General features: G+C 36.2%; 2 protein-coding genes and 1 non-coding gene across 3 annotated transcripts in view; 1 reads left to right on the plus strand and 2 right to left on the minus strand.

The window, feature by feature from the left end:
* Positions 1-20,877, plus strand: part of LOC106877448 (39S ribosomal protein L21, mitochondrial) — a 23,292-nt gene extending 2,415 nt beyond the window's left edge. The window contains exons 2-8 of the mRNA XM_014926350.2: positions 9,978-10,145; positions 11,994-12,084; positions 14,093-14,175; positions 16,196-16,359; positions 16,795-16,847; positions 19,666-19,769; positions 20,708-20,877. Of these exons, the coding sequence (XP_014781836.1) occupies positions 10,076-10,145; positions 11,994-12,084; positions 14,093-14,175; positions 16,196-16,359; positions 16,795-16,847; positions 19,666-19,769; positions 20,708-20,796 (654 nt within the window). The 5' untranslated portion in view covers positions 9,978-10,075 and the 3' untranslated portion in view covers positions 20,797-20,877. The remainder of the gene's footprint in view (positions 1-9,977; positions 10,146-11,993; positions 12,085-14,092; positions 14,176-16,195; positions 16,360-16,794; positions 16,848-19,665; positions 19,770-20,707) is intronic.
* Positions 4,763-6,274, minus strand: LOC128249778 (SCAN domain-containing protein 3-like). Its single transcript, XM_052974263.1, has one exon. The coding sequence runs from the start codon at positions 6,272-6,274 to the stop codon at positions 4,763-4,765; it is 1,512 nt and encodes a 503-aa protein (XP_052830223.1).
* On the minus strand, positions 9,762-9,833 carry Trnad-guc (transfer RNA aspartic acid (anticodon GUC)). The gene has a single exon. It is a non-coding gene; the product is annotated as a tRNA-Asp (tRNA).
* Positions 20,878-23,262: the final 2,385 nt, after the last annotated feature.

The raw sequence follows: 23,262 nt of genomic DNA on the forward strand, positions 1-23,262 counted from the left end.
ACGTATTTTGACTCTCTCATCTCAGAACCTTCTCCAGAGCCTTCATACATGCAAATGTATATGTAACTGGAAGGACAAATCCGTATATATTCTAGTAAGTACACAAGTGTCCATATACACTGTAGATATATAGGTATGCTGTTCTTGATTCTACCTAGGTGTCCTTATTATTAAAATACCTTGATTCTGTTGGATCCTGAAAATAACTATATATCATCATCATCATTTAGCATCCATTTTCCATGCTGGCACAGATTAGATGGTTTGACTGGAACTGGTAAGCTAGAGAGCTGTAGCTGTACCCAGTTCCAATCAGATCTATCTTGGTCTCTATAGCTGGATGCCCTTCCTAATGTCAACCACTCCAAGAGTATAATGGGTGCTATTAAATGTTGCAGGCACAGTTGCTTTTATGTGTCACCAGCATGGGTACTTTTATGTGTCACCGGCATGAGCGCTTTCAAGTGTCACCAGCAGGGTGCTTTTACATGTCACCATCATGTGTGCCTGATATGTGACACCACCATTGGCCATGACTATGATTTCACATGGTTAGATGAGTCTTCTTGAGCAAAGCATATCGCCAAAGGTTTTAATCACTTGTCATCACCCCCATGAGGCCCAACATTTGAAGATCATGCTTCACCATCTTGTCCTGTCTTTCTGGGTCTACCTCTCCCACAGATTCCCTCTACAGTTAGAGATCGGCACTTCTTTATACAGCTGTCTACAGCCTACACATCACATGACCAAACAGTCATCTCTCTTGTGCACCACATCTCATGCCTCTTATGCTCAGTTTTTCTCTCAAGATGCTTACACTCCACCGTACATGCACACTGACATTGCTCATCCAGTGAAGCACACTAGTTTCATGTCTTCCAAGTCTTTGCATGTCCTCTACAGTTACAGCCTATGTTTCACTGCCATGTAACATGGCTGTTCTTACACAGGCATCATACAATCTACATTTCACTCAGAGGGAGAGGCTCTTTGTTACCAACGAAGGTAGAAGCTCTCTGAACTTTGCCCAGTCTATTCTAATTCTAGCAGCTACACTCTCGTGGCATCTACTTCCACTGCTGACTTGCTCACCTAGATAAAGCTATCAGCTACTTCTAGGTATCCCCCACTTATTTTAAATCACAAAATGGGCTTCTGCACAGTTTGTCTAACAAATTCCCTCACAAGGTATTGATCAACCCAGATCTATAGAAGACACTTGCCCAAGTTGCTGTGCAGTAGAATTGAACCCCAGACTAGGTGAATTCGAAGCAGGCATTTAACTACACAACCATACCTGCATCTTTACGTTTTTTCTATTTTCTTTTTTTTTTTTTTTTTATATATATTTACATCTTAAATTTTTGAAAACTAACATATGATAGAGAATTCTGTTGTGGTAATTATCAATAAAGAGATGGTGTGAAGGACTAAGAAAGGGAAGAGAGGTTTAAAAAATAAAGGGGAAATATTAAATGATAAAACTTAGTTCTGTTTCACTACTGAGATGTATTTACCATTATTATCAATCGTTTGAATTATTAATATTCACACCAGCCCAACAAGATGGCTTCTACATGGTTACTAAACAGTAGCTTCCACATCACATCCCTGTACTCATTTAAAAAAAAAGGATAAATTGGATAATGTATACCTAGATATACTATATATATAAGAAGACGAGATGATGATGAGTTAAATATATTTAATCATAGGCCGACTCAATCTTGTATTAAACAACTATTTTCCTTTTTTCCACATGACAACACCATGTTGAAAATATTTAGCTAAGGGAGGCAACTCTACCTGAACATATTTTAAGGCTTAGATAGAGCATAAGAACCTGTTGAGTTTTACCGGGAATGAAACTTCGTAGATATACCTTAAAATTTATTAGTATTATTTAGTAGATAATCTTTTAATGTGAAGTATGTTTGTCTGTGTGTTGTTTAGCCCAGAGTTGCCTCTGATGTACTAGACGCATCGCATAGTTTGTTTTTTCTTCTTGAAATACTGTAAATCTGTTTCTCTTTTGACGAAAGGGTGTGTTTAGAGACGCCTCTGTGTTTGTGTGTTTCGTTGTGATGGAAAAAAACTTTTTTTCAGAATATTTTGCATAATAATTGTTTAAGAAATCTGGACATCTTTCTTACTGCTAACCATTCAACTTCAAATTACAATTGTTAAATGTTGGAAGTCAGGTAGACTAAGATGTACATATAGTTTTAACGTATACAGTGGAAGTTTTGAACTAATATCTTGTGGTTAGTAATCCATTACCTTAAATTTGATGCCATTAAGTCATTAAACATTATTTTACTGGGTTTAGTCTTTGGATTGTAAAATTCAAGGCTTTATTGATACTCATGTTCGAGTGTCTTGAATTTTGTTATACACTTGTATGATTAATAAAACAAGGCAAATAATAGTTGTTTTTTAAAATTACATTCCTAAATTGTGAACTTTAAAACATTTTTTTTTAACTCTTTAGTGTTTAAACTGACCATATCCAGCCAAAATATTCTATCTGTTTTATCTTCAAACTGGTCAGATATTGTCTTTCATTGCTACATTATAGTGTCGTTTTGAAAATAAACAATCACATCATTGAAATCTCAAAGCCATGAAATAATGTATGATTAATTTAAAATGGTGTGAATATATAAGCTTTACATTTGACAGAATAATATGAATACTAAAGGGTTAAGCCAATAATTTCTTGTTTGATTGCCAGCATGCTGTGAAGTGAAAAAAAGACTGAGAACTTCAAAATTAATCTATTATAATCTAAAGCAGTGGTTCTCAACCAGGGTCCATATGGACCCTGAGGGTTTATATTAGATTTTTTTTTGGGGGGGGGGGGTTCATGCCACAAAATAATAAATTGGGGATCTACAACAGTATTTTAAGGGCTCCTGAAAAAATTTTGCTTTAGATGTATGTATTGATATGTATTGCCAAAACAGCTAGGTTTCTTTCTCTAGCATTTTACAAAGTTCAACCTACACAAGTTAATGTGTGAAATACAAAATAGGAATTTTGAAAGAGGATTCTATAAAACTAGTTTTTAAACATTGAATAGCTATGGAGATATACCAGAATAAAATAGTAATCAAAGGGGTTCATAGATAAAAAAAATGATTGAGAACCCTTGGTCTAAGCTGATCATGAGGGAGCCTTGGCATAGTCACTTGACCTATTGAAAATAGCAGCCAAATATCACCTCAAACTACAACATATCATTCACAAAGAAATTACATAGGTAATGTAGTCCTAGATACACTATTCCTGAAAAAGGAAAGGATTGGTTGGTCATGGCTTGAGTACTTTTGATGACCTTGCTCTAAACAACAACTGCTAATCTCACCCAGGTTTCTCTACTTTTCAGTATATGTGAACCTACCCCTCCTTCTGCAAACAGGTTCATGGTCACTGTGCCTCACTGTAAGACTAACAAATGACATATATTCACCCTTTTGACTAACATCTTGTTAAAGACCATTGTTAGTCATTAAATAGGTAACTTACAGTGATTGCATGCAAGAGACTTTCAAGAATGAATATTGGACTGGAGAGAAATCTTGTTACTTTCTTTTCGATGATTTGAAGGTTTTGATAGTTGAGTGGATAAGGTTTTGGACTAACTATTCACAGGTTATTAGTTCAAGTCTGTTGCATGCATTTCATTGTATTTCTAGACTGCATTACTCACCTAGCTATTAAAAATAGAGAACAGATTAAAGAATATTTTCTTTGATTAACTGGCTTCCAAGCCACCAAAAAATTAAATAACCACCACCTTCAGGGCTAAAACATAATGAAATATCTGATATTATTGAAGAACTTTGTAGCTAACTGTAGGACTTAGACTGGCCATGAAGAGCTTGACTTACAAGGATTATATATACAGAAAGGTAACACAATAATTAACTATTATGCACTGATAAATAGAGCTTTTAATGCAGTTACTCAACCAGCTACAAACAGCTGCCAAATCCCCCTTAGATCACTCCCTGCTCTCTCAGAAAAAGGAAGAACACATTAGATAATACAGTCTTCGATACAGTGTCTGAGAAAAATGATGCAGGGCATAGTTGGAACACCTGTAATCACAGGGGTTGAAATGGGATAAAACATGACTTAAAAAGCATTTATTATTTTATTTGGCTAGAAGGTGTTGAGCCAGCAGAATCATTAGTGCATTGGATGAAATGTTTAGTGGCATTTCTTGAGGCTCATTTATGTTCTGAGCTCAAATTCTGCCGAAGTTGACTTTGCCTTTCATCCTTTTGGAGTTGATAAAATAAATATTAGTTGAGTACTGGCATCAATGTAATCAACACACCCTTCTCCCTAAAATTGCTGGCCTTTGAAAGAATTATTTTATTTGGTTAGGGAAACTCAAGCATGGAAAAATAATGAAATATTTGTTAATCATTCAGTGTTCCTATATTGATTATAGTGGTAAGCTGTATTTATCACTTAGACTGTAAGCTGTTTATTATTAGGCAGACTAAGCTTGGCCATGAGCATTTTGTCTTACAAGGATTGCATGAAAAGGTGACAAAAAATAAAGCTAAAAGAATAACATCAGAGAATTTCTTACGTGATGCACATTTATTCTTGAGAACTTTAGAATATTTCACCAGGGTCAAAGATGGCTGTACAGAGTCCATTATTTATATAAAAAAAAATCTTTCCATTTTCTTAAATGTTTCCATATTCATTATTCCCAGGATAACTATATAGAGTTGGTTATTTATTTATACATAAAATGTTCCTGAAAATTATTTGCTGTCACAAAGCAGTCTATGACTTTCTCATTAAATTCTGTTATTTTCTTCACCATATTACACTCCAATGACACCATACCCAAGGCTGTCAGGTTATCAATTTCTATGGGGTTCCGCAAAAAGGATTTTATTTTCTCTAAAGTTTTAAAACACCTTTCTGATTCCTCAGTAATCATTGGAGTGGTGATTAGAATTTTAATAAGCTTTACAGTTTCTGAGAATGTTGTTTGTAAGTGACTCTCATTAAAAAATCTTAATAAATCTATCAGCTTTTTGGTTTGATATATATCATTCCTGGCATAGAGGACAGCAAGCTCAGTTCCAAGTTTTTCTCTGTCAAGCATAGGATATGCATCAACTGCTTGAGTTAGCTCATAGTTAGGAAATTTTGAAAGAAATGATGAAAAGTTATCTTGTACAAGTAACTTGCTTGCTTCCAAATGATTAATAAAACTTAATCTTTCACTACATTTCAGTAAAATTATATCACACACCTCCTCGATGGTGGCTGCTTTCTCTGGACAACATTTTTTCTGTTTATTCTCAGAACAGTTTTCTTTGACTTCCACATATTCATTGCGAATGGTTTTCATAATGTGATAAAAAGTACTTAAAGAGATGGTAGCTTTTCTAACATCAATGCTTTTGTATTCAAACTGGGAAAATAGTTCATCAATATGAGGCATTACTTTGGAGAAAAAATAGAGCCAAAACTCAAAATCAGAATCGTTCAATATTCTTTTTATAGCTGTTGCTTTAGTTCCAATTTCTGTTAAAGTCCGTGTTTCTAATACATCACAACAAACTCTTAAAGTATCTTTCATGGCATGTATGGCATTGATTGTGAAAGTGATGTTACTTTCTTTGAAATTTGTACAAGAAGGCACTGCCATTTGTCCTAAAATCTTCTCCAGTACTTCTGGTCGTGAAAAATAAGTCGAAATACTTGATATATCATTGAAAAATACTTTCATGCTGCTATTTTGCCATGTTGCTTTCTGAATAATTCCACAATGCTTGTGTGCATAGCAGTGAATGAAATGGGCATTTTTATACTGTTCTTTCATCAGTGTATGGACATTTGTCTTATCTCCACTTAAACTGACAGCCCCATCATATGTTTGAGCAATAAGTTTACTGGGACAATCTGGTATCAAACCATGCAACTCTTTCTGCAGCATTTCTGTCAAAGCATCAACTGTTCTATTTACGGGGTTGAAAAATCCCCAGAATCTTTCAACAGGTTTCCCATTCAGCATATATCTCAGAACCACTGCCACTTGCATTTTATCACAGACATCAACTATATCATCACACATAACAGCTAAATACTGTGCATGGCTTACCTCTTCCTTGATTTGATTTTGGCAAATACTGAGCATAGCTTCTAAGAGTTTATTCAAAATTGCTTGTGATATTCCTTCTAAAACTGTTACTGAACATATGTCAAATCTAAAACTAGAATCCAAATGAATCATGTACTCAATTAGACCTTGAAATACATTCAAACTTTTATCCAAATGTGAATTGTCAAGTCCTCGAATATGTAAATTATATTCTCCACAAAATTTCAAACAATTTATTATTTTGTGAAGGACATTTCTATTTTTCTTCACTCGTTCATTGTGCCATGTGACTGCGGGACTGTCATCATGATTCTGAAGGGCAGAACAAGTTGTGCAACCCAGAAGTGTTAGGTTTATCATGTTGTTCATATGCTTGCTGGATTGTTCATGTTTTCTAATCTTCTGCTGAAGACATCTTAAATCATTTACTCCAGATTTTGTCCAAAGAACATCCCCACCAAATAGTAAACATGGGTAACAATATAATGAATTTGATTTTTCACAACCACACACCCAAAGACATTTATCATATATGTTACAGTTGAATTGCCTCACATATTCAATACTCCTGCTTGGACCACATTTCTGCATGTTTAAATTTGGCATTGGTCTGCCTAGAGACTTGATTTCAATTTGTTCATTAAGTTTCAATTTACTGAAATCTATAGTTTGTAAATATTTAACTTTGTTTGACATTGCAGTGGAGAAGGAACAGAGCAAGCGGCAGTAAGAATGCGAGCTACATAGGAACAACAGCAGAAGAAAGAGGATAGAGAAACTAGTAGTAGATAAAGACTGGAGAAAATAGCTTTGAAGGAACTAGCAGCTTAAGGATTTGGCAGTAGAAAAAAACTATAGTTAAAGCGAAGTAGAAAAAGCATAGTAAATTTATATAAATATATATATATATATATATAGAGAGAGAGAGAGAGAGAGAGAGAGCGAGTTAAGAATATAGTAACCGGTCAGTGGGAATAGGACAGAAACTATTATCAGTGGAGAAACAGTAGAGGAACTGTCAGTGAAAAAGCAGCAGAGAAAGTAGCCGGGATGAAATGGCAACTTGAGGATTTGATACTAATACCACAGGGAAAAGTGAAGAAGTGGAGGGGAGGAAGAAAAAATTGATAGTGGAAGAGAAGCAGACACAGTATAGTTAAGTAACGCACATAAACATGTATGTGAGGGGTGAAGAACAATATTCTTGCATAATAACATAAAGGTAGAAATGGGACAGAGACAATATTAGTGGAGAAGCAGTGGACGAACCGGTAACTGGAGGGTTTGAGGGAAAAGAAACAGGCAAAAGAGAAAAAGTAAGTAAAAAAAAATAAACAACCGATCGTTGAAGAGAAGCAAAAAGCAATCTAGTGATGTAACATATATATGTAAATAAATATAGAGTGATAGAGAAAGTAAAGAACAATAACAATTATAGATATTACAACAACATAATAGATTTCACAATGAATTAGTATAAGGCTGACCTATAGTAACAACAATGATAATAGAAACATATTGAAACCGTAGCAGTAAACATGTTATTAAAAAAATCATGTGGTATGTTACTAACTTCAGTTGGGATGCCGCAATAACATGTGTTGAGCGGCATTGAATGCAGCCGCCCTAGAATACATTGTTACCCTCCGCCGTCGTCCTAATCGCTACTGTTTAGTTTTATCATTTCATTGGTTCATTTTTAAAAAAAGCTAATATATTTCTTGTTTCGCATTCTGAGCCTCACCCTTCACTGTTCATCTCTCGACACTGTTTTCTTTTTCGTTCTCACCATCTCTCGTGATTAATCTGCAAAATCTCTCTCTCGCTATCAGTCGATCTATTTAAATATTTTTCACATTACTGTCTATCATTACGCGCACCCTGCCCTACATGCATACACAAACATGTATGTACATTCATCCATGCACGCGCGCACACACCCACATCTCTCTCTATATAATAAATATATATATATCATATGCACATGTTCATATACATATACACATGCGCGCAGGCGCAGCATCATACAATAGTCAGATGAAAATACCTTCTTTTGTATGAGTCAGCACCTAAGACATTTGGTTCATAACTTACTAACACACAGACACACGTACTTACTTGCAACAATTGTATTGTGATAGATATATTCTTGCAATTAAACATGCACATCCGCTGTTATATATATTGGTGTTTAGCCCCAATCTGACCTATGATCAAAAACATTCAAGCCGTAAACATCCCACCGTTTTATAAGTATCTAGGACGACATTATCTGATGTATCCGTTTTATTTTCTTCTAAGTCCGTAGAACGTTAAGTTGAGGGAGATTTGGCTGTTATTTCTAGCAGGTCGATAAAGTAGGGGTTGTGCCGTTGTCTAATTATGGGTGAATCACATAAGTGATGATGTAATGAATGACGCACACAAAATATTCTCAATAAATTGTAATTTGCCTTAAATGGAAAAAAAAGTACAAACTTTAAAAAAAAACATGCATGGGTTTTAATGAATATATATTTACTTTTTATATACAAAGGAATAGAAGCGGTGGTTGTCGATAAGTGGCTGCATGTTACTTTCTATCTGAAAATTGGATGAAGTAAATTACTCCTGACGAACTGGTCATGAACAGTGAAACTAGTAGAGTTGTTCTTCACTGTCCCATCGGAATCCGCCCACTTGGAACACCTGATATTTGATCTAATTGTCATCCTTCATACGCATCACGTAATCATGTCAACATAGTCTTGTTTTGCATACATCGTTGGATTCTTCCATTCATTTTTTCTCTCAGCTCCTCTTGGCTCCGTCCGTCAGGCATACTGAGATTCTGCATCTAACTGAGTAAACTCGTCGGCGGAATTGTAGTACCCCATATAACTTTTTCATTTTTTGAAATTTTCAGAAAATTTGTGCTCTACACACGGGAATACATATTGATTATGAGAAAAATTTTCTTTGAAATTTTTACCCCAACCTCCACCCCACCATAAATCCTAAAATGTCCACTCTTTTGCGAATTGATTTTTTAGAATCAGAGTTGAAAATATGGACAGTCCTTATTTTTTGCTTAAATCCCAGCAATGGACCTCTCTTGGGTGCATCATCATTCCATTAAATGAGTTTATGGGGAGAAAAATACTGACAAACATACGTGACAGAGTGACAAAGAAACGAGGAAAGAATCAGGTGGTAATAGGATCCTGACTCTAAAACCCGAACCCTAACCCTAAAACCCCAAAGCTAAAACCAGTACAAACGCCGATAGTTGTTGTTGACAAACAACGACAGTAATTTTATTCAAGGGAAAAGATCCCATTACACCGCCAGTACGTGTTGTTGACAAACCAAAGCAGTAATTGTTTTCACCTCAATAGACGTCAGTGATTGGTTGAAATTACGGAAATACGACAACTTTTAACATGAAATAACTTCAAATATAGAAACTTTTCTTAACAAGGTTAAGAGAAAAAGATGTTTTATATAACACATTCTACCAGTATCCCAAGTTTGAAAGTGTTTCGTTAGAAAACAAATGGTGTCCGCCAAATCAGAAAGATCCCAAACTTCTTGCAAAACAGCCTCGCCTGCCCTTAAAAAAAAGCAAAAGAACACTGGCCTCCCCGGCGGGGAATCGAACCCCGGTCTCCCGCGTGACAGGCGGGGATACTTACCACTATACTACCGAGGACTGACACAAGCAACATTAGAAGCAAGCGTAGAGATATTTATTTGACTTTATAATTGCAATAAAAAAAGCTCAAAGACATAACAAAAATTATTAAAACATTATAATCTAAATTTCATTTAATTTTATTTTAATTGTTCCTTTAAGTTTTGGATCCATTTCGAAACTGGAATGCAAAGTTACAGTAATACCAGTGATGATTAGTCGCAGCCGGCAGTTCAGCAGACATAACTAATCGAGAGAAAATGGCTGTTTCGTTAAGGTCATTCTGCTCACTGTCTAGGGTTTTCCAAAAGCTCCCTAACAAAATCCCTTGTAAGTATATGTATATTTATGCCACACTTCTTTATGCAGTGTCTATACTAATCTCGATAATGTAATTTTAAAAGTACATTTGTTCAGCGATTTTTCTTTTTGTAAATAAGTACTTTAATACTCGTGCTATGATGGTTTGCGGTCTCGCCACCGTTTCTCCCTCGCTACCCCTGTTTCCTACAAGGGCATAACACTCCAAAGGGGTATCTATATGTTGTCAACTGTTGTTAGATAAAGCAGGCAACCTAATTTCTTCCAACACACCCTATTTATTTTTAAATGAAAGATACACTTGATAATATATAAATACACGTGTCTGGAAAAAAAAAATAATAAGAGGTGGTTACGACTGAAACACACTTTATGATTAGTCTACTTTATCAAGGTATATCTCGAATAAACAATTGCAAGGGCATCAGTGAATGATTTAAATTACTGTGTTTTCGCAAACTTACGCCATCTCTGAAGTTTGCTCAATGCAGTATTTGTATAGTCTGCTTTAATCGATCGTAAATTGTATAAGAATTAAGGTCACGGAAGAAGTCTGTTACTGCACAATAAACAGAAAAGGGGGTACCAGCAACTGATGATTTTAAAAAGATATAAGATGTTAATGCTTCTGCATTGGGATATTTCCAATATGCGGACGTCTCCAGCATGTGAACAGTCAACAAATAGTACAAGGCCATTTTTTAAAAAATTCTTCATAATAAATTTCAGAGTTTCGCAGTCAGTAAAAAATTAGTTTTTAAACTGTAGTTTACGATTTTATTGCCATCATCATCATCGCCTCAGCTTCCTTTCACACTAACCATCACAAGACTCAGTATCATCACCGTGACCACTATCAGTCACTACACGTCTTACTGCAATACTGCACCTCATTTCTGATTATGTACGGTACACAATCGCCCCAACATTGCTTTGGTAAAACTTCACTTACCAATACATTCTACAAAGATATATGAATACATAGCTAATTTAAGAAAGTGGAGAGAGAGAAAGAGAAATCAGTAAATAAATAATCAAAATAGAGGTATGCATGCACACTTCCTCAGTATACATTGTGCCAAAAATACAGCATTACTACAGGTGATTGCCTGGTTGAGGCACTGGAGCAGCCAGGTACTCTCCCTAACGTCATCTGATACTTTGGTGAAGTTGGATGCTAATGGAGCAGTCCAGCTCTCCACACCATCTCAGCAGCTAGAGGTTGAAAAGATATAATTTACCAACAAATTATGCTATTTCAGTATCTTGTTTAGCTATGGGATGAAGTATCCCATACTCCACTGCAGCAGTAAGGACATATGATGGAACGAGTAAGTCACTAATGGTGGTATTGGGCCTGAGATATCTGTCTCTAGCCTGCTGTTTCATCTCTCTGACTATTTTACTTTTACTACAATGACTGTTGTTCCTTTGAACTAGCTATCTGTATATCCCTTTTCACCCACTGTCCATTCAATATAATTGTTTCACAAATGACATGTACATCATAGAATCTCCATGGTCACTTACTGGTTTTCTATTCTCATTACCACAAGCACTAACTCTAATGTATTAATGTTTTTTGCTTGTATTGAAAGAAAAGTTTCAGCTTTACACATCCTTTGTATCCAATACTTGTGTCTTGTTACCAGCCAATATTATACTTTAGGTGCTTCTCTTGCATATTATTCCTGTGCATTTAGTGTTTCTTTGTCAGCATATACTACATACCCCCTTATGTTAGCCGAGACTCTATCTAACTACATTCTCAGAATTCATTGATTGAACTAAGTAATAAAGCTTAAACAGGTTGTTTTATTACATCTTATTTGAAATGTTCATTTATATTTTTTGTAGCCCCATTAACTCAAGTGATCAATATAAATGCTGTTTTGAAAGGATCCACAGATCTCAATGTAACAAGTCAATCATGTCGTTCTATGACCAAGTAAGTATAAGGATTTCTTACAGTGACACAAGGTCACAACTATGTTAGAGGAATTGATTGAATTAACTTTGGTGTACACCTGGTGCCTTTATCAAACCTTTTATTTTAGACAATGTATATTTCAAAGTACATTATCTATGTAGCTACTATTTCAAACAGGTCAAAATTTTGTAGAGGCTCCCTATATCTATATTTTGGAGGTTATTGCAGCAGAGCCCAGCAGGGTGACCTTGAAGAATATTGAATATTATTGATTTTATGCTAAAAGTATTTTCCCTTTCCCGTTGACTCTCTTACTCATCATCCCTACATTCCACATTTTGCCAGGAAGTATACATCAGCTTGTAATTTTCCTTTTTATTATTTGAATTGATAATCATAAACATTCACTGTCATGGAATTCTGTTCATGTTCAGTGTTTCTCAACCATTTTTGACCTATGGACCCTTTTGATTCCTATTTTACTCAAATGGACTGTCTTAGCCATTCGATGTTTAAAAAAATTATATTTTTGTAATTGAATATTTTTAGGAACTGTATTAAAAAAATGGCTAAAATATTTTGTGTTATAGCAGTATGACCAATTCATTGCAGATCAATTTTATCAGCAAAATCTTATATGGATCCCCAAGAGCCATAGGGACTCCAGTTGAGAACCACTGATTTAGACCAACATGGACACTTCTGATAATTCTAATAAACCAAAACACATTACATTTGCAGTTCCTCATTGTAATCACTTCAATATTTATGTTGTAAAATGCAAAGTAACAAAGTAAAAGTGTCCATAAGCCTCCTAGCAGAGGAATTTGAAGAACTGCAGTCTAATGCTAGTTTAATGGAATAATATGGATGAGACTTAAATCTCCACCTGGAAAGATCCCTTTGTCTCTTTGGTAACATTTCTGGGTAAGGGTATCCAACCATAGAAACCAAGCCAAAGCAGACTGGATCCTGGTGCAACCCTCCAGCCTATCAGCTCTGGTCAAACCTTCCAACCCATGCCAGTATGGAAAATGGATGTTAAAGGATGATGATGAATCATGCTATCCAACAACTCAACAAATCACTTTCAGTTCATGACCTATGCACAGCATTTTTCAGTACCTTTTCTTGTTGGCTATTTTGCCTTTGTACCCACCACTTATATTGCTAATGTCTTTGAGAAGTACATGAACACCTTACATTCTCATTTCCCTTCTCCAACAAATGAAAGTGTTGTGGCTATGTAAGAAATTATGTGTCGGGCAAGTACACAGGAAATTTCTTGTAAGTCAAGTTTGAAAGCTAGTTTTCATTCCCTTTTGTGGCTATTTCATATTACTTGAATTGACTAGCATTTGAGAAGCACGATTGTCCTATCTTTCAATTTGTAGTGTTGTGTATTTATAAGAAACTAGTCTTTTTTTCTTTTTTTATCTCAAGTATTAAGGTATGTTAATCCTTTCTACTGGAAGCACAAGGCCTCAAATTTGAGGGAAGGGATTAAGTTGATTATATCAACTCTATTACGCAACTGGTACTTAATTTATTGACCCTGAAAGCATGAAAGGCAAAGTCGGCCTTGGTGGAATTTGAACTCAGAACATAGCGGCAGACGAAATACCACTAAACATTTTGCCTGGCATGCTAACAATTCTTCCAGCTCACCACCTTAAGGTATCACATTAATAAATGGCTCTAGAGTTAAGAAAGCACTAAATTTGAACCTATGATCATGAAATCATTATATTGTGTTCCCTGAACAAGTTACCTTACTCTAGTGATCTTTAGCTTACTTTTTTTATTGCTTCCAAGCTGTGAACTTGCTGATCAATGTAGTTAGTTTACCTGAATGAAAACCAGACTTCATTCCTGTTTTACGGTTGGGTGGTTAGTGATAAGGAGAGACATCCAGCATAAAAAAAACAATTGCATGTCCCACCCACCCTCAAAAATGTAAAATATTGTGTCTTTTTCTAGATTTTTAAAATAAAGTTGGTCTTGTTCTGCCTGAAATATTTTACAGATGGCACAAATTCAAATTTGGAGTACATAAACCTTTGATTAAAAGAGAACCACCTGAGATTTTGGATGAAGAAGATAATAAAAGTAAGTTTAAATCTTATCATTGTTGAATTTGTGACAATACACATCAGTATATTTATCCTCAGTTCACCCAGATGAATAAATAATATGTAACTGGCAGAAACGTTAACACTCTGGACGAAATGCTTAGTGGTATTTCGTTTGTCTTTACATTCAGACTTCAAATTCCGCCAAGGTTGACTTTGCCTTTCATCCTTTCAGGGTCAATAAATTAAGTACCAGTTGTGTACTGGGGTCGATTTAATCGACTGGCCCCCTCCCCCAAAATTTCAGGCCTTGTGCCTAGAGTAGAAAAGAATATGTAACTATTTTTTTTTTGTGTAGCTTTAGGCATTGCACACTTCATTTAACAGTAAATGTTAACAATTTTGATATTAGACTGTGGCCATGCTGGGGCACCACTTGCAAGGATTTAGTTGAACTAATTAGCCCCAGTACTTTTTAAATCTGGTACTTATTCTATCAGTCTCTTTTGTCGAATTGCTAAGTTACAGTGGACATAAACACACCAACATCAGTTGTCAAGCGGTGGAAGACAAACATAGACACAAAGATACAAACTCACACACACGCGCACACGACGGGCTTCTTTCAGTTTTTGTCTATCAAATCCACTCAAGGCTGTGGTTGGCCCAAGGCTAAAGTAGAAGTGCCATGCAGTGGAGCTGAACCTGGTGCCATGTGGATGGGAAGCAAACTTCTTACCACACAGCTGCACCTGTGCCTATATTGTCTACATTTGTTTTCATGCCTTACCTGGTGAATGCCTAGAATTGAAATTTATTTCTAGTCTTTGAAATAAGGAACCAGATAGCTGCAATTCCACTTGAAGAATAAACCAGGAATCTTAAGAGCTAACAAAGGATCTACCACACTACCCCTTAACCCATTACAAAAAGCATCCAACTTTCAATTCGTACCCTGCTACTAGATTATGTGGTGCACCAGCCTGAGTAAGAGATGGGGTGCTCATGACTGGAGCACTTTTGATCATAGGTTTGACTGACCTAGGGCTAAACAACGACGAAGCTTGCAAAAATTTGTGTAATATGTAGTGTATAACCCTAATATTACTATTTTCAGAAATTTTAAATATAACTATATTGATATGCTATGAACATTAAATAGGCCTTCACATACTGCGCTGTTTGGTCAACATGGGTTAGGTCATTCTATCTAATTTTGATTTTAATATTTAGTCCGCGCGAGATCGATGTAATTGACTTACTACTCCTCGCCTAAAATTGTTGGTCTTGTGGCAAAATTTGATAACAATATTTTTGAGCATGAGTTATGTCCCTTTACGGTTCTGCGACTTAAACTTTCGTCCTTTCCGAACGAGATCAGAGAAAATGATCATGAATATAAATAAACAAGAAGCTCGTTTTGCAGCCATGGTCTTGGGTTTGATTATCACACTGTGGTATCTTGGGCAAATGTCATCTTTTGTAGCCTCGGGTGGACCTATACCTTCTGAGTGAAATTAGGTGTAGAAGCCCCTCCAGTGATTGCACTTGTACTTCGAAAGGATGCAGCCTTCTCAAACTATATCACGCTGATTCTGCCCGAGAATTACGTCAAGGGTATGCGTGTTTGTGGAATACTCAACCACTTGTACCTGAATTCAGAAGCAGGTAATTTGGTTAATCAAAGAGCTGAATTTCTAGTATACGTAACAAGAAAACAATCTGACCACAATGTAGACAGTATTAAGAGACAATATACAGAATAAAGTCGGCAGTGAGTATATACTATTACATAGTATATAGTAAGGTATTCAATTAATGACCTTAAAATTTATACAGTACCCACTAAACAAGACTATGTTTACCAAGATGCATAGTAGCTCTGGAGTTAACATACTTGACTGTTGACCACTAGAACATAAGTTCAAATCCTGGTGAACTGTTACAACAGGGCCTAGGACGATGGTAGTGGTGGTGATGGCAGTGGCGACAGTCCTGTGTGAGAGATGTTTTCAACTGTAAAAAACCTATTAATGTATGTACCTCTTTGTTTGCAGAACTGGTAGCTAGAGTGTCTGAACAGATGGCAAATCCTGATATGGGTCGGCTCTTTGCTGTTGTTTATATTCGAGGTTTACAGAGGAAAGTGACCACAGAAGACATGTTAATTGTCAGTGGCTCCTTTCCGCCTAACATTGGAGACAGGCTGAGGTTAGAAAAGGTAAGGTTTCTGTTGAGTTCTTTTAATCCTCTCTTTCTCTTGTTTTCTCATCATATCAGCAGCTGCAGAGGTTAGAAAAGCCTACATTCCTGCCAAGATCTCCTCTCTAACTCCCTTCTTTATCATATTGGTGTCAAGTTGAGGCTGGAAAAAACAGTTAAATGTTTTAGTTGCAAACGTTATGCAATTGCCACTGACAAGATATCAACTAGCAATTGGATGTTGGGCCATCTATGTTCCCTACAAGCCCTCTATTGAGAATCTAAGACATTGAGTAATCCCTTCTTAATCTATATAAGTACATATTCAATTGTAAAACGATAATGATGTACTTCTTGCTGTGCCATTGATTGTAAAGCATATATTTCATGTGAGAAGCTGACACTTCTCACTTGAACTTTGACAACAACAACACAACTGTTCTTTCTCTTTCAGGTTTTGTTAGTTGGCAGCAAAGATTTCTCTCTTGTTGGTAGACCAATTTTAAGGTAGGATTCCCTTTTGCTATTTCACATTGATTATACTCACTGACATGGATCGGTTATTTCTGTAACTGCTGACCATTTAGCGGTGTAATCACAGTTAAATCTTTTGTCAATATTGAGGAAAAGAAAACGAAGGTGGCACGCTGGCAGAATCGTTAGCATGCTGCACAAAATGCTTAGCAGCATTTTGTCTGTATGTTCTGAGTTCAAATTCTGCCAAGGTTGACTTCGTCTTTCATCCCTTCAGGGTCAATAAAATAAGTATCAGTTGAACACTGGGGGTCAATGTAAAGTTGCTGACCTTGTGCCAAACATTAAGGAAAACTGACACAAGCAGAGTGATCTGATTTGCTTATTGCACAGCAATTATTGCAGTCAGTAGTTCAGTACCTGAACTGCACAGACATTGTGTCGCATGTTCCTTGATATTCTGTTCCTTCAAGGCTGTGTTCCTGATCCATTGGGTTGATATTTATCTCTGGTGTTAAGTGAACAAGAGAAAAACCTCTGCTCTGAGGAAAGAAAACTAATCTGTTGTGAATAACTTTATCAGTGAGAGGAGTTTAACTTGATACTGCATACTACCAAATCACCAATCAGTTTTATCATATTGCTGCAGTGAATTAAAAAAAAAATTTGTTTCATTTTTTATTTCATTGTTTAGAAGCGGAATGGTTCTCATAATTCTTTCCAGGACCTCTGAAACCAGTGGGAGGGAGAAAGGTCTCCTCTGACTGGACATCTGGCCTAAATGCTTGCATAGAATGGATCAAAGGGTCAAGTGGTGGTGTTAAACTGAGCAAAGGATTAAATTTACCTTCCAAGTAGGCCACAATGAGATTTGAACTCAGAATGCAAAGAGCCAGAACAAAATTACAAAACTTTCTGTCCAATGCTCTAACAGTTCCATCTGCTCTAGACTGGTACTTTTATTATCAACTCCAGAAAGATGAAAGGCAAAGTTGACTTCAATAGGATTTGAACTCAGAATGTAAAGAACCAGAATAATTATCACAAGACATTTTATCCAATTTTTTAATGACTTTGCCATATTATACTGTTCTATCAATTGTGCATTGAGAGTTAAATAAAGCATGTCTGGTACCCCTATCAACTGGATCAACTCTCTTCTATTTTTTATCCATCAGTTTTTTTAAGACTAATCTATAGTAGAATGCAGAATATGTAGATACTTAGACAAAAGCTATATGAAGCAAAATAACAAATGAATAATTGAACCTGCATCTCCTCACTCATGCATTATCCATTATGCTACAGTCACTGACTTGACTCTATCAATCAAATAAGTCAGTTTGTCTGTAGGTCACCGAGATTAGTAAATCTTAGTATTTGCTTCTCCCTGCTGACTTTTCCTCCTCCTTTTCTAATTCTAAAACCATTGACCTCTACCTAATTCACTTGGGTTGTTTAAGAAACGTATAAACTGCCCTTTTTTTACGGTGTCTGATAACCTAAGTATTGGGATTTTGACGTAGATCTCATTAGCTTCTATTTTGTCAAAGTCACATGCTCTCTAGTTACATTTTATGCTATCTTCAAATATTTTGGTTTTATAATCCTTTTGTGTGGTTTAGTTATGTCTTCATTACTATCAACATCATCAACGTTTTTCCCAGCTGTCATGGGTTGGATGAGTCTGTTATACAACATTTCATTTGCCTTAATCTCATATGTGAGGCCTAACATTCAGAGATCTGATCTCATTGCCTCTTTCCCTGTCTTCCTCGGTTCTAACAACCTTCTACTGATAGTACACTGCTTTCATTGTCCTTTCACATGGCATGTTTATACCAGTGTAGTTGTCTGCACTGCCTACATCAGTTGATTCTTTTAATGCCCTGCTACTCTTTCAGCACATTTGTGTTTTGCCCTTCATGATTCTTCTTCCTGTGATTATTCTTTTCTACTCTAGGCACAAGGCCCAAAATTTTGGGGAGGGAGCCAGTCGATTAGATCGACCCCAGTATGCAACTGCTACTTAATTTATCGACCCCGAAAGGATGAAAGGCAAAGTTGACCTCGGTGGAATTTGAACTCAGAATGTAAAGACAGACGAAATATTGCTAATGTTTGTGCCAGCTCGCCGCCTGTGATTATTGCAGGCCCTTTGACACTGATGTGGTTGATGCTGTTCTGTTTAAAGAACAGGAAAGACATAAGCAGAATGGAGATTCCAGAGGGCTGATGTTCTGGAGATGAAGGATTGGGCACAGTGGTTGGTGTGAGGAAAGAGTTGTTGGATGCATCAAGGCTGATGTGAAGTGGAGAAACGAGTGGGATGATGATGTCTGAGTGATGGAAGTATGAAATCAGCCAGTTCCAAGGAGCAGAGACCATTATAGAAGCAAATAGAAAAGACAGAGAGAGAGGAGACAGCATGTCTGTGGTCTACAGGCTAGTGTGTGTCCATTAGTGGAATGTCAGTCATCCAAGTGGCCCTTCTCTGGATGTGGTCTAGAATATCAGTGTGCATTGCTGCAGCACTACCCCAGATGTGGGAACAGTACTCCATTATGGGTTTCACTTGGACCTTGTAGAATGTCTGTAGCCTTCAGGAGTTAAGATAAATACCTTCTGGCTCTAAAGAGAAGAGCTAAGTCTTTGGGATGCAATCCTAGTTCTGGCAAGGATGTGTTTTCACTGGTGGGATCTTTGGTGATAGCGAAGCTCAGCATTTGATTGGCTAAAATTAATTGATACATCGTAAGGAAAATGAATAAGTTCTTTATATCGATATACTTTTTCTCTGTATCTGAGGAAAACAACTAAGTGCTTCTTGGTTTTATTTTTATTTTTCCAGTCGAAGTATTGTTCGGGTTGAAGCAACTGTCATAGAAAAAACTCTGTCAAATGCTAAAGCACGTCTAAGTTATAAAGCAAGGAAACACAATCGCAAGTTTAAATGTAAGTATTGCTACCTTTAAAGGAATACTTTTTTTATTTTTGTACCTATTACTAAACAGAAATAAGTCAGATGACTTGTAATGGTGTAGTTTCAGCTTCACAGTAATCTAGTCTTTTAGATAATGGTCATTTTCAAATTAAATCCGATAACCTTTTTGGCCAATTATTATTATCATTATCATCATTATTTATCATCCACTGAAAGGCTGAAAAGCAAAGTTGGCCTCAGTGGGATTTGAACTCAAGATACAGCGAGTTGAATCAAATATAAGACATTCCATCTGACACTACCAATTCACACTGCCTTACTGAACAATGTAGCTCTAGTACCTAATTCTGTACTTTTGTGTTCTTTATGTCATTCATCCTCACGGGATTGATTGACTACATACCAGTAATATACTGAGTCTGTTTCACTTAGTTTAACAGAGTTGCTTTGGTATAATGATTAGAATGTGTATTGTGTGTACAGATATTGGTTCATGCTCCACAAGCAACCTTCAGCTAACTTTTGTCCAGTTCATGCGAGCATGGAACATGAATGTTAAATAATGATGATGGTGGTGAAACAATCTAAATCATATTAAGAATTTGGAAACATTATTGAAATCTTTAACATAATGTAACAACATTAAATGTTAGGCTTTCATCAACCTTAACTATGGAATCAAAGCGAAGACATAATCGAAATCTTTAAACACATTGAAACAAGCTTGAGTGTTATGCTTTAAACAATCTTGAAATGAAATGAAAAACTTCATCGAAATCTTAACATGATGAAACATTGTGATGAAGATCTATAAATTTATTCATCAAAATAGATAAAAGAAAATTTCTATAAAACTTGGAATTTCCACAGAAGTCCCATTAGTTGTTATTACTGTAGTATTGTCAGAGTAAAAATTATTTAATAACTGTAATTTGTTTTCTATTTTCAGTGTTGAAAGATCTTCAAACAGTCATTGTTATAAACAGTATAGAGGTTAATCCAAAAGGACTTATCTCTGACACATCCGACACTATATGAGTTGTTTGATAGTCACTCATTCATTTATAAATTTATTATTTTGATAATGTAAATAGTTAATAAACAAATTTGATTAAACTATACTTGTTCTCTGTTAAATTGTCAGTTTAAATTCTATGTTGACCACATCATATTTAACAGAAGTGAGAGATAGATCTCTTGTCTGTATTCTTTGTGCTCTGTTCACATCTTTGTTTCGCTTTCACCTCTATAAACTCCGCCTTTATCTGACTTTCACCATTCTCCTACTACTACCTCTGTCTCACTTTTACTTTACTCTACTCTCAGTGCTGTCCCACTTTCACCACTATATTTGAGCTGTTGTACTATTGGCAGAAACTGATTATGAAAACGTTGAATATCTGAGCTGTTCATAAAGATGGTCTGATGAGCTCATGGTAGTCTTTGCTTGAGTTTGGCCACAATGCTGCTAGTTGGCAGTATGACTGTTTAGCTGATTACTGGTAAAAACTGTATCTGGTTTGATAATTTCATAGCTTGTCTGCTGTTCATTGTGGTGATGTATGCTATGACTATCACTTACAATGACTGCAAGAAACTCTGTGACTGCTGATGCTTTTGTTGAAGTCCTGCACCTCTAAGGACTGTGTCTACTGGCTCTGTTACCTGGGACTGGGCTGTATGCCCTGCAGCCTCTGGTACAATGACTAGTCTGGCTGTCTCCTGCACAGTAACTCAGGAAGCTCGTTAATAATGTAAGTCTGAGATTTATCTAAAGTATCATGATGAAGGTGTATCCTTCAATGGTAATGCATCATATGAATGAATGGGGTAGTGCTACACAATTAAAAAGTTGATGAGGTAACACTACTGCTGAAATAGGTGCTCTGGCTGACTTGTCTGAAAGTTGATAACGACATAGATATAGCTGTTGGTGCCAGTGTGTATGACTGATGAACAGCTTTTTAGCGCCATGTCGTAGTGTTGTAAAATGCAAACTGCAACATTATGTATTTATTTGGGTTACTGGCACGACATGAAAACAACACCAGGTATTTGATTAATGTTATTGATTTTCATTTATCAAATTCCATTTACAAGGTATTAGCTAACCTGAGATTATGGTAGGCTACACTGTGGCTAGGTAGTGGCTATGCAAAAATTGCTTCCATTTCAGAAATGTTACTTCTGATCATGTATCACTGAATCTTGTTAGTGAAAAACTAATACAAAGGAAACATTTTTATTTACTTCCTATTTCACTAGGAAAATTCTCCATTAGTTTTACGTTAAACCAGGGGTTGGGGAACTCTTTCAACCAATTACCCCAAAATATATTTGTTTACACTGACGTTACCCCCTTGATTTGAAAGGAAGAAAATCATAGATTCTTTGAATTCAAAAAATTTATTGAATCTATTTATGTGAAGAATATACTTATAAATATAAAAATAGTAAAACAAATGTGATAAAATAAATTTAATATGCTCATGAAATGAAAGGAGTTTTTTAGAAACTTTTTTACTTCAGGTCTTGGAGAAATACTGTTTAATTTTGTTTCAAAATTGGGGTATTTTGATGCCAGAGCAATTTGGATATAGTCTTCAGAGTCCAATTGATTTCTCTGCTTTGTTTTTATGTTCAAAGTAGAAAATCCTTGTTCACAAAGGTAGGTTGTTCCACAGTTTCTTGGACACATGAAGTTGCACATAGGCCGACGATTGTAGTTGCTCCTGTCATGTGTCTCCGAACCTGCAAAGTTTCCCCGCAAACGTCTGCTGCCTCACCACCCATATGACATGACATATGCTTATTCAGTTCACGAAAATTGGGTGCCGGTCGAATGTCGTTCTTTGTGGGCTGGACCACAGCCGTTAAGGGCAACACACCATTTTTCTCTTCGCCTTCTCATGGTCTCAAAATACCCTCCTCTATCCATCGATTCACCTTCCCCTTGAATTCATTCCTGGCTCCTCATTTGAGGGTGTTCGTAACAGCTCACCCTGTTTCGAAACACCGGGGTCTCACCCTTCCAGAAGTACTCTACCGTCCATCATATGCCATTGAATTTGGTCCGAAAGTCCTCATCTTCAATGTCGCATACATTGTCCCCTCTTTCTACATGAGTTCCATTGTTGTAGCCTTCCTCCACCTCTCCATACTCATAGCACGCAGCACATCAGTCACGCCACCCAGCCAGACAATCACGTCCATTCCCACCACGGTAATCGTCCAGTATAGGGAGGTAAAAAAAGTAAATACAAAGGAAATAACTTACGCTTTACTAGTATCATCCGTACTATGTACTCTGATTGAAGTTAACTGTTTATATATAAATCACGCATGTGATTGAATATCATAGTTTCTTTCGTTTTTAATTGACGAGTGAGGATTTCGTTTTGAGGAACAATAAGTTGTTGTGCAGCCGGTCTTCCACGAGGCATTTTCGATCTCTCAAAAGAAACTACGATATTCAATCACGTGTGTGATTTATATATAAACAGT

This window comes from Octopus bimaculoides, chromosome 18, assembly GCF_001194135.2.
Source record: "Octopus bimaculoides isolate UCB-OBI-ISO-001 chromosome 18, ASM119413v2, whole genome shotgun sequence".
Classification (NCBI taxonomy): domain Eukaryota; kingdom Metazoa; phylum Mollusca; class Cephalopoda; order Octopoda; family Octopodidae; genus Octopus; species Octopus bimaculoides.

Coding starts and splice junctions, on each gene's coding strand:
- LOC128249778 (XM_052974263.1), bottom strand. CDS start 6,274: ATGATTCATTTGGATTCTAGTTTTAGATTTGACATATGTTCAGTAACA.